We start from the raw sequence: 15,105 nt of genomic DNA, 5'->3' as shown, positions 1-15,105 counted from the left end.
TTTAATTGCACTTCTTTCAGTTCTAGCACTCCTGGATCCCTCCAGTGAACAAAGGCTGTTCACAGACCAGCTCAGTTTAATGTATTGTCAGACCAGACTTACCTCAGTCCTATTTCCCTTTCTCCGGCTGTCCCATCCCTTTCTCGCTGTTCTGGGTTTTTTGGTTTTGTTTTTTTTTGGTGTTTTTTTTTTTTTTTTTTGGTTTTTTTTTTTTTTGGTTTTTTTTTTTTGGTTTTGTTTTTGTTTTTTTGTTTTGTTTTGGGTTTTTTTGTTTTTTTTTTTTTTTTTTAATGAATATCGGATGTGTAATATCTGTCAGAGGAACATATATCAAACACAGACCAAAACTTACTTCTCATTCCAGTCAGCCAGGAAAAAGAAGGATCTTTTAACTGGAGTATTTTTGCAAATCTTCACTTGACATATTGTCCTCCCAGCATAAGTCAGTAAACAGGAAAAAGAGAAAACTTTGTAGCTACAAAGGAGAAAAATAAAATTAATTTTAATATACTATGTCCAGCACAGTATATTTGGAGTCACTCCCTCAGGAACTTATGAAAATCCACTCTTACATGAGAAAAGGAATTATAATAATTCACATCATATCAATATGTGCATGGAGGGGCTTTTAAGTTTTTTGGGGTTTTTTCCTTAAAGTTCAGAAATTAAAGAGAAGTCTTAAAGATACTTGGGTTCTGTTTCAAGTTTTTGACATTAATTTTTTTTTTTCATTATTGCAGTGAATGAAAATTTGGACATAAGTGTTGGAACTTGCTCATCCTAGAGTCAGCAAGAAATCTCCCACCTGGAGAACTGCATCCAGCCCTGGGGCCCCCAGCACATGAAAGACATGGAACTGTCAGAGCAGGTCCAGAGGGGGACACAAAGATGCTCAGAGGGCTGGGGCACCTCTCCTGGGAGAATGAGAGAACAGGGTTTGCTCAGCCTGGAGAAGAAAAGGCTCCAAGGGGACATCAGAGCACCCAAAGGGGGCTGGGAAGGGATATTTTACAAGGGAATGCAGCGATAGGACAAGGGAAAGCTTTAAACTGAAGGAGGTTAGGTTCAGATTGGATGTTAGGATGGAATTCTTTAGTGTCAGGGTGATGCCCTGGCACAGGTGCCCAGAGCAGCTGTGGCTGCCCCTGGATCCCTGCAAGTGTCCAAGGCCAGGCTGGATGGAGCTCTGAGCAACCTGGCATAGTCAGAGGTGTCCCTGCCCACAGCAGGGGTGGAATGGATGATCTTTAGGCTCTTTTTAACCCAGGGTATTCTATGATTCTATTTATACCTTCTTTTCCCAATCTGTAAAAACCAGATCAGTACTCAAAGGAATATATACATTTTTACAGCAGAAGCATTCAAGCCCTCTGTGTTGGTCTTCAGAAAGTAAACTGAGCAGCTTCAGAGTGAAATGTAGGTCTGGAAATATCTCTTGTTTCACATTCCTCTTACTGAAATATTTTAAAATATTAGTCAAAATAGATTATAAATTACTGATGTTCTTAATTAGTCTTGTAACTTCCAGATCTTCCTGCCAGGCTCAGCTTTAGATCTCATTCTGGACAAGAATGATGAACATGGGAAACAGTCAAACGTGAACAGGAAATTTGAGGCAGTCACAGATTGAAGGTGCCTGACTTGCCATATTTATAAGAATGATGACTTATTTCTTCGAGAACATTATAATATATTTTATAATTATTGTAGCAGATTTGGGCTTTTTTTCTTTTTTTTTTTTAATTGAAAGAAAATTACCTGTAGTCTGCAGTACCTCTGAGCTGTCAGTTCAGAGAAGGAAAAATTGCCTTGTAGGATAGGAAATACTTGCCCTAGAGTCTCAACATTACAAAGAGTTAGAGGATAGTACAGGAACTAAAAGGTTTTCATACAATCAAAGGATTAAGTTCTGTTATTTAAACAAAAGATACATAATATAATATATACCATAATGTGTATACTTCCTTATAGAATACATTTTATACATTATACATATGCAGAAATATAGACACTTTAAAATACATCTTAAAACAGCTGCAAGATCATAATGCGACCTTTGGAAAGGGAAACTGCCAGCATGAATTTATGCAGTGGAGAAAAATAAGAATGGGGAGCATGCATGTGAACAATGTCAATAAAAGAATTTGAGAAAACCAAGTGTTAGAGCAGCAGTTCATGTTAACAAGTCCATGCCAGTTGTGAATATTGGAAAGACTGGAAAGGGGGATTACAAGGAAGAAATATTCTCATTTTTGTGTGCTCCAACCTAGCACTGAAATCATCAGTGGCCTTTAGGCTATGTGGAATAGCACATTTTTCTGGTAAAACATAAAATGAAGTGGCAATGGTATAACCATCTGAAATCAGGATAGTGATTCTAGTTCTGTATTTATTACCTTAGCTAATGCAAAGTCCCTCAGATTTTTGTTAAATGGCTAATTACAGATAACGCTGTATAGCACAGTCTCTTGCTCACAGTCTAATGCAAATGATCCCACAGTCATTTGGGGTTGAAGTTAAAGAGAGAGCAATGGGAAAATTAACAAAAACTTTGAGAACAACTTTTTAACTCATGAAAATAATGTTACCACACTGTGTTCACCTGTCCCCCTTTGATCACACTGGAGTGGAAAGAGCAGAACACCAGTTTTGCTCATACTAGGGACAGCAGCTACTTGATGACACAAATAGCTTTACCAAATTTGAGCAGTACAGAAGACAATATTTCTATTAGCTTTTTATATAATTGTCTCTTTTTTCTATCAAAATTCTATTTCTGTATTTCCATTCTTTTGTTTTCTTGTGTTAGTTATGCTGATAGCAAGTATACTTGGATCTCTAAACTTCAATCACATCTCTGAAGGACATCACCAATTTAGGTACTCAGCCACATGACTAGGTTGGAACAAACCAAGAGCAGAAATTGCTGAGAAAGCCTCACTGAGACTGGGTTCAAGCAAAACCACCCCTTTGTTTCACTTGGCAAGCTGGCCTCCAACCCTTCCAGTTACTTGTCCTGCTGAGACCACACCAATTCCCAGTCCAAACATCCCTGGTGTGCATCACACAGTCTCTAACATTAATTTAGGACCACCACCAAAGCAGCAGAGGGGAGCTGTGTCTGTGAAAAATGACTTTTGTCAAAGAGACAACACATCCTATGAGCCCTCCTCCTACCTGGTCACCCAGGCTTCTGGGATGTTGTGGGCAGCACAAACAGTGAAGCTCAGCTGGGAATTCAGGCTGATGTCTGCACATAAAGGGCTCCTAGGGATGCTGGCAAGCTGGAAATTGGCATCAAAGCTGCTGCTGTAGGCATGGATGAGACGAGTGATGGCCATGGAGAGCTCAGTCACAGCAGCCTCTACTAACACTGAGAGGAGAGGAATAAATAAAGGTTAGCAATAGGTCATTTATGAAGAACTATATTTATCCTAAACCATCAGTTATGGCTTTGAAATGCTTCCTAATAAAGTTTAGTTGAAATGACATAACCTGCAACTGAAGACAATTAGCCATCTGTGCTTCTGAAAGTGGCCTTAGCTCATTTCTGGTGTATCCTTAACAGACTTTCATTACAGAGCTTTCAAATTAAGGCATTTTCAAATTAAGGCATTTTCAACTACAGCAAGCTACTGGGTACCTCAGATATGCCATTTCAGTCTTTGAATTTTTGTGCTGGAAGGATTTTTATCAAGTAGGTATTTTGTCATTTCAGCAGATAAGTAGCTACTTACTTCAAGGGAACTGGCAAGGCAGCAGGAGAAGGGAGAAAAGGCACTGGTTAAATTTTAAGACTACAAAGCTGTTGCAACTGTAGGCAAACAATTAATAAAACATAGAAAACAGCAGTCACAATCAGAAAAACTCAGCATTCAGGTGGTCATGGGTTGGTGATAATATTACACAAAAATGGACACTGAAATAAATAGGTATTCATAGGTATGAGATGCAGGCTGTATCCAAATTTATCCACACCTCTATGTCATTCCCTCTGGCTTCAGCTCTGCAGTACTTTTTGTTTCCACTGCAATTCCTGGGTTTTATCCACCTTCCCCCTCTGTTTTTGGAGCAGCTTGGGGTTGCCTAATTGCCAGTGTAAACTCAAACCCCCAGTCCTGGCAGGCTCCATCAAGTGAAGAGAGCTGTTAAGAGCACTCATTTCTCAAGCATGGGCTAGGTTGAGAGAGAAAGTGTCAGAGTATATTACATTGTTCCAAGATCAGGCTGATTTGTCTTCCAAGAGGAAAACTCCAAATTCTCCTTTTTTTTTTTTTACCCTTCTAACTCACATTTTTCTACATGATCAAGAACATACTCTCACCACCTGTTAACAGTTCTTGAAATATTCCCTGGAATTGTCTGGCCACTGAAGTCAGCGGGCATCTATCACCTAATAGAGTCTATTGAAAGAAAAAAGAAAAGAAAAAGAAGAAACAAACCAGGAATTGGAAGCCTGAGACTCCTATTAGCATTTTATCCTTGGGATAGGTGCAGCAGTCCTGTCCAACCTCAGACACAGATACCACCATTCACTGCACTTAGCTATCCCAGTTTTCTGACAGAATTATTTCCAAAAAACCCTATCCTCAATCAGGAATTTTATTCTCCTCCTTTGATACCTTTTACCTTTAAACCAACAATTACCCAGAACTATTGAGTCACAAAATGCACTGCAAGCAGTGCAAAGAAGTTATTTCTCTTCATTTCATAATAGACAAATTTTAATTATGTAACAATAGAAATACACATAAAATTGAAACAGTTTGACATATAATGAGGTTTGTTTCTGAAAATATTGACAGCAAATTATTGCATGTGTGAAGGACTGGCTAGAGTACTACACCTTGCCATGTAATCATCTTCCACATATGAAAACTGAATCATTTTAGAGATCAACAGGCTAAAAAAACTCAGTCCTTCTAGTCTCTCTGTCTACCATTTGGTTTTAATTGCCTTTTTTTATTTAACCTCTTTAGCATTTTCACCATTTGTCATCCTTCACCACAATAGTTTTGAAAAAATCTTTGTCTCTAGTGATTTTTTCCCTAGAACACCACTTAATTCTCATTCCCAGATGTGTAATCACTTAGCAACTGCAAACTAAATGTTTAATTTGCACTGAATTCTTTTATATTCCAGGAATTTACCCATAGTGATACATATGGAACCTTTTTAAGAGGTCCAGAAGAGGACATCAGCTGACTGTTATTTGAACCAGTATTTTATCTGAAAAGTACCATGCTATTTTTTTCATTAAGGACCAACATCTCCTCGGGAGATTTCTTGTTTCCCAATCTGTTCGAAGTGGTTGACAGCCAAATGTAATGTAATAGCAAACCCCTTATTTATGAAAATTGGCCTGTTGAAATCAATGATTTCTGAACAGAACCTTCTCAGTGTTTTCTCCAAAAGAGGGTAAAAGGTAGTTCATAATCTCTGGAAATGTACAGTTTTAACACAATCTATATTCTAGGTAAAGCAACATTTCAGATTTTGTCTCCAGAACAAGGAGAAATGTATTCTATTTCAGCTAAGCCACCTATAGAAGGGAATACTCTGTGAGCAGGGGATTCCCAAGTAATAAAGTCAGGAGAAAATACAGAATGGAGTATTTTCCATAACAGAAAATGTACATGTGCCAGACGAGGAAGATATTAAGATGCAAGATGCCTATCACTGCATCCAAGCTGCCCTGCCCCTTGACCTTGTTTGCATAAAAATTATTTTCATGATTTACCTGAGTCACAAAACTGATGTCAGATGTGTAAAAACCAGACAAGCAGACAAAACCAAACAAAACACGTTTTTCTAACAGCATGTGAGGGGTAAAGGCAGCAATGGAACAAGTGGGGAAAAACTGCTTCACTGCCAGCCAAGGGAGAAAAATGGCCTTCAGCATTATTTGTCTAATTACTAGAACATACAAAACAAAGATATTTTCAGGAACAGAGTTCCACAGGTTTAAGCAAATGTCCAATTATTGTCTGGTCTGCAGGTCCAGGAATTTTTTCAACATTCATTTTCTTATTCTTGCTAGCTGTCAGTTATAAAACAGTCTATGGTTCCTGTGCAAGAATCAACCCTTTTCCAACTCCCATTCCTCAGTCATTAGGAGCAGTAGTAATTAACTGAATTAGAGGGAAACATCTTTGGTAGTCTGTAAACATCCATTACTCAGAAAACTTGGTCAGCATTTTCTCACTGTATTTTAATGAGCCGCTGAATAGGATATGGTAGGCTGAAATTATATCTCCCATTCATGAAGCCAGAAAACCTTTACTGCTTTTTATGCCTTTTAATAAATCTCAGCTGAGAAAGGACTGGTGCTTCACTGATTTACAAAGCACAGGCCATGGACTTCTACAGCAGATTCAGAGTTTCAGCTACATCAAAACCTATTTTCTAGAGAGGTGTCCCAGGCATAGCCAGTATGTAAGAGACAATGAAAGGACCACATTGCAAAGTGAACTGTGACCAAGACTAATCATCTCACAACTCAAGCCTTGTGATCTATTTCTGCTGTGAAATTATTTGCCATCACCTTCTCCCTGAAGGTGAGGAGAAATCTGACATGCAGAAATGTGAGGAGAACCAGGGAAGTGAACTTTAACCACAGCTGCCAGATATGCTTATTTCTGACAGATTCCTGTTCCTTGTGCAGGAAGTCTGAAGGAATAAATTGTACTTGGAGTGAGAAACAGAACAATCCTCACAATCCTGAAAAGGTTAGTGAATCATACACCTGCAAGTACTTTCAAGATTTAGTAAGGAATCTTATTCCTCACTGAAACCAACTTACTTTTTCCTCTCAGTCCAGTATTACAATTCTCATATTATTTTATTGCCAGATCTTCCAACAGGGCAGGCACCTTGCTGTCACTGCACCAGCAGATGATGTCAGTTCAATACATGTTAAACACTCTCTCTGACCTGTACACGTTTTCTCCAGGTAAAACATGACAAAAATCTGGTTGAACAGAATTTGAAATGAAGGCTTATGACCCTTTTGACAGATTAAAAATATTTTTGAGAAGTAGAACTTGATTTTTTCCTTTCCAGCTTATTTTCAGAGATGAAAAAAGAAAGAGCAAGGTCCTGAATACAGTTCAGGATACACACACACAACCCCAAAACCAAAACTACAGAAAAAAGAAACTCACTTGACCTTTAAGTAAAATGCTGAGCAGCATTCATTCAGCCACTATTGTAATAAGAAAGAGGCAAAACATGAAAAGGCTGTAATGCACATACTGATCAGGTGCAGCTTCCAAGCACCAATATTTACAGGATTGTTTTCTCCTACTAGTTGAAGAATCCTATGGATTATCCCTTGAAAGGAACTTTAATATCTCCTGCTATCCTGGTATCAAATATGTGTCTTCCCCTACATGGTTTAAATTGCCTTGATAACTTCTGCCTATTTTTTGTGCAGAATTGGGGGGTTCCAGTTTAAAATTTTTTCTTGATTAAAAAGCCTCTGGCTACAGGGACAATATATCAGGATGCAACACAACAACAGCTTCGAGGTGAGGAGCTGTGCTCTGGTTTGGAAACAATGCAGGAGACATGTAGAAAAATGAAACAAAATCAATAAAAATATCCCTGAAGATTTTTCCAGATTGTGAAACAAAGAGTTTTTCCCAAAACAAAACTGTAATGGGTTTGTGCTAAGAAAGGAAGAAAAACAATTATTTTCAGCTCCAAAGGAAACGCTAACAAAAAAACCAAACCAAAAAAATTTCCCCCTTTCCTCCCCTTTTTTAAAAAATAGCCTTTCTGTTGTGAATGCTTCTATTATCATCTAGAAACAAATATCAAATCCCAAGCACAGTTGGAGAAGCTTTACAGTCTAAATGTAATGATTACTACATTACATGTATTGTAAGCATTACATTCCTGCATTCACTCTAAAAGATAACAACTCCAGCAATTCAGTTGGCAAATACTGTTAATTCAATATCATCAGCTCCTGGTGCATATCAGACCTTCTGGATGGGTCCCAGAGAACTACTGATCAAATTCTGAAAGCTGCTTATTATGTCTGATCTGAAATCCCTGCCCTGAGCAGCCAGGCTGTAGACATGGAATAAACATTCATTCATCAGCTTCTGAGAGCCACACACAGACTCAGGTCTGCACCAGCCTGCAGCCTTCTCACACTCTGGATTGCAGCAAACTCCAATGCTAAATCCATTAACATGAGTAATCTTCATTTTCTGGGAACACTTGATGCTGCAGAAAGATACTGATGTCTAGAAATGCCTATAGGTCCTCCCATTTAACAAGAAAGAAAATATTTTGAGCACTAAAACTTGAATATAATATTTTAAGGACTTCACAGAGAGAAAAAAGAATATGATCCAGACTTAAGCAATATGTGGATAAGTATTGCTTTATTCACAGCAGTGGCATAAATTGTTCTACAGAGATAACACTGCTAATAGAGGCAGTGATTGAAGCACTCAATCAAGGCTAGAATATAGTCTTTGACTTGCTTAGTCCATGGTGAATAACTAATAATAAACCTCCAACAATGTTATTAAAGAGCAAGGTTAAGGCAGCTTCTAAACAAGTTTTTAAGTAAGGTTTTCATTTTAATAGTATCTTTTTTCTTTGTCTCTTTTGTGGTAGAGAGAAGCTGTAATGAAGATAAACAAAACTCTTTTATGATACTCAGGGTAATAATCATTTCTTGGGGAAAAAAGGGGAAAGGAAACAAATTATTAGTTGGAGTAACTGATTGGTGCTCTTGCTGTTAAAATTTGATCCTGTTTTCTTCAAGATAAACATAAATACATATAAGGGACAGAAAGGAACAGTGAAAATGGGAAATCCAGTCTGTCTCTTCCTTGGCTGTCAATTCTGACTTCATCTGCAAATGTGCTGCTTGAGGAAGGAAAGCACATGGGGTTTAGCTTCCCAGAGATCTGGAAAGATTTAACAGCACTGAGCAAATCTATGATTTTCCTTTAATTTTGCGTCACAGGCTTGCAGATTTTTGCACGCCTGCAATACTAGACAGTCAAGCACAATGGAGTAAAAAAAGGTGGGAAGCAAATGAGGTGGAAAAGGAAACACAAAGGTGAAGTCGGCAGGAACTTACAACTCACCACTTATTTGGCTTTTACTTCTAGCTTCAGGAGGTGAAAATATAATCTGGATTCCACTCAAGGTTAGTGCTCCTAGATCAGTGGCATCATCATGAAGGTGAGCACTGGGAAGACAGGGACTAAGGACAACTTGTGATGCCCGAACGAGAAGATGTAATATGGTTTTTCCATACATGTGGGAGTTCAGCCCTAGGTCCCTGCAGATCAGATTTCATCATTGCACTCACACTTGGTTTTTCTCAGACATGTTTTTAACACCAGCTTTGACATGCTAGCTCATTAGCCCAACTTCAAATATTTTACTGACCTTTAGTCTATTTATTTAATGTATTAGGTGCAGATGTAAGGCATGTGGTATGACAAAACATACATGAAATGGAAATTTGGTTACCTTGGACAAATTTGAATGCAGGCTTCTCCACAGAATGACTAATTGCCTGGCAAGTTCAGACTTGCTATCAGTAAATTGCAGTTTCTAATCTTACACTACCAAAAGGATTCTGCAATTCTTATGAAATTAGGGTGTGCCAAAAGCAAACAGAGAAATCTTCACAGTTGAAGATTTCCTGGCATAAATAAAGATACAGAGAAGTAGGGAGCAAACACTGATTCCTTCACTTACTCAATAAATGAAATTTTCCTTGAGAGAGCTGCTGATTCAATGAAGTTCAAATCTGGAAATACCTGTAATCAGAGGAGTGTTTTAAATCCATTCCAATCACATTTTCTGAAGAGTGTGTGGAGGACGATGTTTCTCAGGTAGGTGTTTACTAGTAACTATTGATTGTTTTTTAACATGAGCAATTAGCTGCCCTTGAGGATGTTAAAAAAAAAAAAATGGGAAAAGGAATATATCCAAGAAAGAAGAAACCTACAAACTGAATTTACATTCTTCTCCCTTCTGCACCTGTGTGTTTCTGGCCCTCCAGCTGCTTAGCCTCTCCTGGCATCTTGCAAATTGAATTGCTGCTTCCTTTCTCTGCTGTTCATGAAGTTCAATAATACAGAAAACAAGCCTGTCATTTGGAAACCTGCATTTGAAGCAACTCTATGTTTAAAAGACTGCTGAAATGATTGCAGCTGATTCACCTTTTTTGCCTCTCTGAGCACATTGCAGTTGAGAAAAGCAAACGGAGGAAAAGAGCCAGAGGCCATTTTTTCCTCAAATAAAATGGAGAGAAACAAATTCCTTCCACAGCCCACCCCAGTGCTCAGCTGGAGAGAGAGCCCTTGGATGGTACCCATGCAGCATCCCCAGCTGCATTTGGGCAGCCACAGAGGGGTAGAGCAGCACCTGAGGAGGCTGTTCCCTCCTGGAACCCAGCCCTGACAGAACAGAGTCCTGCTCATGCCTTGGTCTGAGAGGTGCTGACAGTGCTGGGCACCTCTGAGCCAGTGAGAGTTTCAAAATGCAGGGTTTATAATTTTGTCCACTACTGTTAATTAATGACAGTCTATCATTAGATAAGACACTGTTTATACAGCAAAAGATCATAAAGAACTAAAGCTCTCAGAAAGAGGAATTAAAGTTATTGGAATCAGGTGGAAAAATCATACAGAAAAATAATTTTTCAGCCTTCCATGATGTTCATTATCTTCCCTTTTCTCTGCATAGAAAATTGTGATTAAAGAAAACTACCATGACCACCATGGCCTAAACTCAGTTCTTTCACTCTGCTATTTATTCTTCGTATTTCAGTCTCCAGATTATTTTGTGGAAATGCTGTTTTATTTACACTTTTAGATCACTTCAATTTCAACTTATCAAAATTACCTTATAATACACCTTAACATGTAAACATCTGCAATATGCACGCTCAGATTAGTAAAAAAACAAATAGCAAAACATGTGTTTTATGATGATACACCTTGAATTAACATACTTTAAAAAAAAACCAAAACCACTCTACCTTTGCCTGGTGTTTCCACACTTTGAAGAGAATTCTATAAAGACAAAACCAGAGAGGAAAAAAATAATCAGTCACTTCAGAAAAGACTGGGTAGAAGTTGTAATGGTTGTAGGACTAGAAGATACCATGGAAAAGGGGAAGGATTTAGATTTATCTTAATGTTATGATGACACAAGACATGACTGGGATTCAGAGCACCAGGACTTGCTTCCTCTACCACCTCAGCCAAGCCACTCAGTCCTGATTTCTGACAGTATTTGGGCAAGTCAAGGTACAAAGAAGCACTCATCAAATGTGCTCACATGTTCTCAGCCTCCACAGTGGTACAACAGAGAGAATTCCCTCTCCACGCCTCTGCAAGCCTTACAATCAGATGTGAAGCCCTAAGGCAGGGTCTTGGCATCCTCTCAAAGGTGAGGAGCAGCAATTCTGCACTCAAGTGGCCCCCATTTCACCTACTCCTGTGCCAGATCACTGAAAACAGCTGTGCTCTGTAAGGGCCTTTGAGCAGGCAGCTGACCAGAGGTGGCCAAAGGGAAATACTGAGTGAGGGAAGACCCCAAAAAGCTCTCCACCTTCCTCAGGAGGGCAAATGACAGGCACTGATGTCTTGTCCTGGTCATCAGTGACAGGACTCAGGGGGATGACATGAAGCTGTGTCAGGGGAGGTTAAGTGGATATCAGGAAAAGCTTTTTCACCCAGAGGCTGGTTGGACTCTGAACAGGCTCTCCAGGGAAATGGCCACAGCCCTAAGCCTGACAGAGTTCTGGAAGCATTTGGATGACACTTTAGTGCACAGGCTGTGATTCTTGGGGTGTCCTCTTCAGGGACAGAAGTTGGACTTTGATGATCCTTATGGATTCCTTTCAACTCAGCATGCTCTATGACTATATGAGTCTATGATCAGACTTGTATCTACACAGCAACACAAAAGCAAGGAGCAAATCTTGACCAGAGAGATTGCAAAGTTAATTCTGCATTTCAGTATTGCCTTTGGCTTGCACTGTTTGAACCCACATCCCTGTAAGGTTTTCTGCCCTTCAAAGTCATTAATCCCTTTGCAGTGGGCTCAGAATGCTTCGTGTTAGTACACATGTATTCAGCACGATGCTTCCCAAAAATTACAGTGCATGCAGAGGTGGCAGAAGAAATACAATGCTGGATGTACATTCTCCCCCTGGCACCCAGCTTGGAGCTGTCAGCATTTGTCTGGTGAAGATGAACAGAAGAAGTCAAATGCTTACTTGAGGGGAGAAAAAGCAGCATCCAGGCTGAGAATTATGTTTGCACAATCTTCATAATGCAGCGAGACAAATGGGAACAGAGACTTTTGTTCAATTCCCTCAAATTTTGGAAAGTAAACAACCTTTTGGCACGGTACTTATAATTTCAACCTAGTATAGCATGCTTAATATATATTGGATTAGTGCCTGTTCTGGCAGGATTTGATCTCCTATGACATTTTGTGAGCTGCTGTAAGAAAGGAATGGGAGGCGGGGGGAAAAGGAGAGATGAAAAATATTAAGTATGCATCAGACCCAGAGCCTCCCCTGAATGGATTTGAAAATCCCAGGGTTAGGTTGGTTAGAGACTGAAATAATCACATTTACAGAGAGATGCAATCAGTTAAGAAGAAACCAGCACTGGTGCCAATTGCTTTCATAATCTCTTAACCACGGTACAGGAATGCACAGTACTGGCAGTGAGGAGGTAATAAGTACAATTTAATTAAAGACAGAACACTGAAACTAAGTTTCTTTGTTTTGTTTTGGGGTTTTTTTAAACCAGAATTAAATAGAAGCACATTCAATTACTTTTTTCCAAGTAGGAGAGCACCTATGTACAGATAGGTATAAACAAACATACACTGGCAACCTATGTAATTTACACTGGAAGAAGTAAGCAGTGGTTTCCCTGAGGCTTTATGTGCCCTTGTGCCAAATGGATGTGTTAAAAAATATTCCATAGAAAATCACATAATATATTACCTAAAGGATCAGGAAATCATGTGGAAAAGCAGTTAGAATGTTTTTCTGGCACCTCTTCCTTAGCAGATGTGTAATGCTGCAGTGCTTGAGATGCAACAGGTAGCCTCAAAAATGTCACTTAATTTGTGGGGCTGTTTACCTGCTCATCTGAAAAAACCCTCTCTTTCCTCCTAACAAAATATTTTGGTACTACACTGATGAACATAATAGAAATAATTCAAGCAATATGGTAAAATACAATAATATTGCAGCATTTAATAATTTTTTCAGTATCAAAAATTCACATTAAAAATGACCCGACCATTCAATATGAGTTAAAATCAAAAAGAGGTTTGAAGGGGTTGGTAGTCCATTAAATAACTGGCTGCTGAGTACTAATTTTGACTACATACATTGCTACAGACAGGAAAGCTGGTCAATTGTCTTTGTATAAATATTGACAAATATAGAGATGTAATTTGATTTGTTACATTTATATTCTAAATGTGAGGTAGATGCATGTGGCATTCACATTCTCCTAAAAAATCCCTTCACCCAGGATTTTTCTCCTGGAAAGCTGAGAAGCTGCAGAGAAAAGGAAAACAATTCTTATCTCATTTGCTTCTCCTGTGTTGTGCTCATGTGGAATGTGTTTGGAGATTGTTTACCCACAGGTGATTGTTTCATTGGGTTCTGCTGTGAGTTGTTTTCACTCTTTGGCCAGTCAGGGCCAAGCTGTGTCAGGACTCTGGAAAGAGTCACAAGTTTTCATTATTACCTTTTTAGCATTCAGTAAGTATCCTTTCTGTATTCTTTAGTATAGTATAGCATTATTTAATATAATATAGTATAATAAATTAATAAATTAGCCTTCTGAGAACATGGAGTCAGATGCATCATTCCTGCCTTCGTTGGGACATTTCCCAGCAAATACAATAGTTGCATATAATATGTAATGACTATACTCACGAAACGGGACAGTGTTCAAGTTACAAAACACGCAGGAATATATGTGACTGCTTTTATGACATTTATAGTTCATCTGCTGAGATAAATGAAGCTCTTTATGGAATCAAAGCCCAACCTTTTCTGGATTGCTGAGGTCTATTGACTGTCCTAGCAGTATTTCTCAAAGGAGGGAAAAGGCAGCAGCAGCAACAGTGTTTGAAGTCAGTTGTTAGTCAGGTCTGCTTCAGCACAGAGGGAGTCAGAGGGACAGAGGTGGCACTCAAGGTCACAGGCAGCTTTTACAGGAAGGCTTCAAGGGACAGACAACCAGCTCAGCTAACCAAGCCTGAAAGGCAGCGTTAAGAGAACAAAAACTCAATAACTGAAAAACTTCATAGCATGAAAGACAATCTAGGCAGTAGTTTTCAAGAGATATGTTGCTAGAATCCAAAATGCAAAGAATTCTCAGAACTTTGGGCCTGCAAGCCAAATCTAAGAATTACGCACAGGATTTAATTTTAGACCTTAGAAGACGTTTCCAAACTTCGGTGCGAGAAGGTAGATTTTTAGTTTAAAACAGACACATTAAGAAGAAGAAAGTTTAAAGTTTTGTAGTTTAAGATACAGAAAAAATAAAAGTAGCCACAAAGGTAAACAAGGAGTTTACAATATGGCACTGTAGATTTATGTGTCATAACATAATTGGATCAGAATGTTTACACTGTAACATGAGTCCATAAAACAAAATATTTAAGGATTAAGTCAAAACATAAATATCCTTGTTAGCAGTATTTTATTAGTCAATAAATCCTTAAGAAGTTTTGTAACTAAGGGTCTTGTGACTTTCTAAACCATGCAGTAAAGATGTGAACCAAACTCACTCTTCCTGCCTATGCAGAAGAAAATAAACCACATCATCTAAAAACTCAGAGGTCTTGTCTTTAACTCATTCAAAATTCCATTAACAATCCCCACAATATGTGAAACAGCTTCTTACTGACTATTAGAACAGAAAAATATTTAAGACTGCTCAATCAGGACAATCTTTTCAACATTCAGAAGAGGCTATTCAGGACAGTATCATTTTGCTCATTACAGATGAACACACAGTGTCATTATCATCATTCCTTATCAGCTGGAGCTTCTGCAGATCCCAGCCAGGACCA

The 15,105-nt window shown here is 38.6% G+C and overlaps 1 protein-coding gene across 2 annotated transcripts in view; it reads right to left on the bottom strand.

The window, feature by feature from the left end:
* PIK3C2G (phosphatidylinositol-4-phosphate 3-kinase catalytic subunit type 2 gamma) overlaps positions 1 to 15,105 on the bottom strand; it is a 190,691-nt gene that overhangs the window by 137,581 nt on the left and 38,005 nt on the right. For both annotated transcript variants that reach the window (XM_063155658.1, XM_063155659.1), the window contains 3 exons: positions 11,024 to 11,057; positions 3,178 to 3,373; positions 353 to 475 (listed from right to left, as the gene is read on the bottom strand). In XM_063155658.1, the coding sequence (XP_063011728.1) occupies positions 353 to 475; positions 3,178 to 3,373; positions 11,024 to 11,057 (353 nt within the window). The remainder of the gene's footprint in view (positions 1 to 352; positions 476 to 3,177; positions 3,374 to 11,023; positions 11,058 to 15,105) is intronic.

This window comes from Melospiza melodia, chromosome 4 (assembly GCF_035770615.1).
Source record: "Melospiza melodia melodia isolate bMelMel2 chromosome 4, bMelMel2.pri, whole genome shotgun sequence".
Taxonomy (NCBI): domain Eukaryota; kingdom Metazoa; phylum Chordata; class Aves; order Passeriformes; family Passerellidae; genus Melospiza; species Melospiza melodia.
This window is presented reverse-complemented; position numbering and strand designations above follow the sequence as displayed.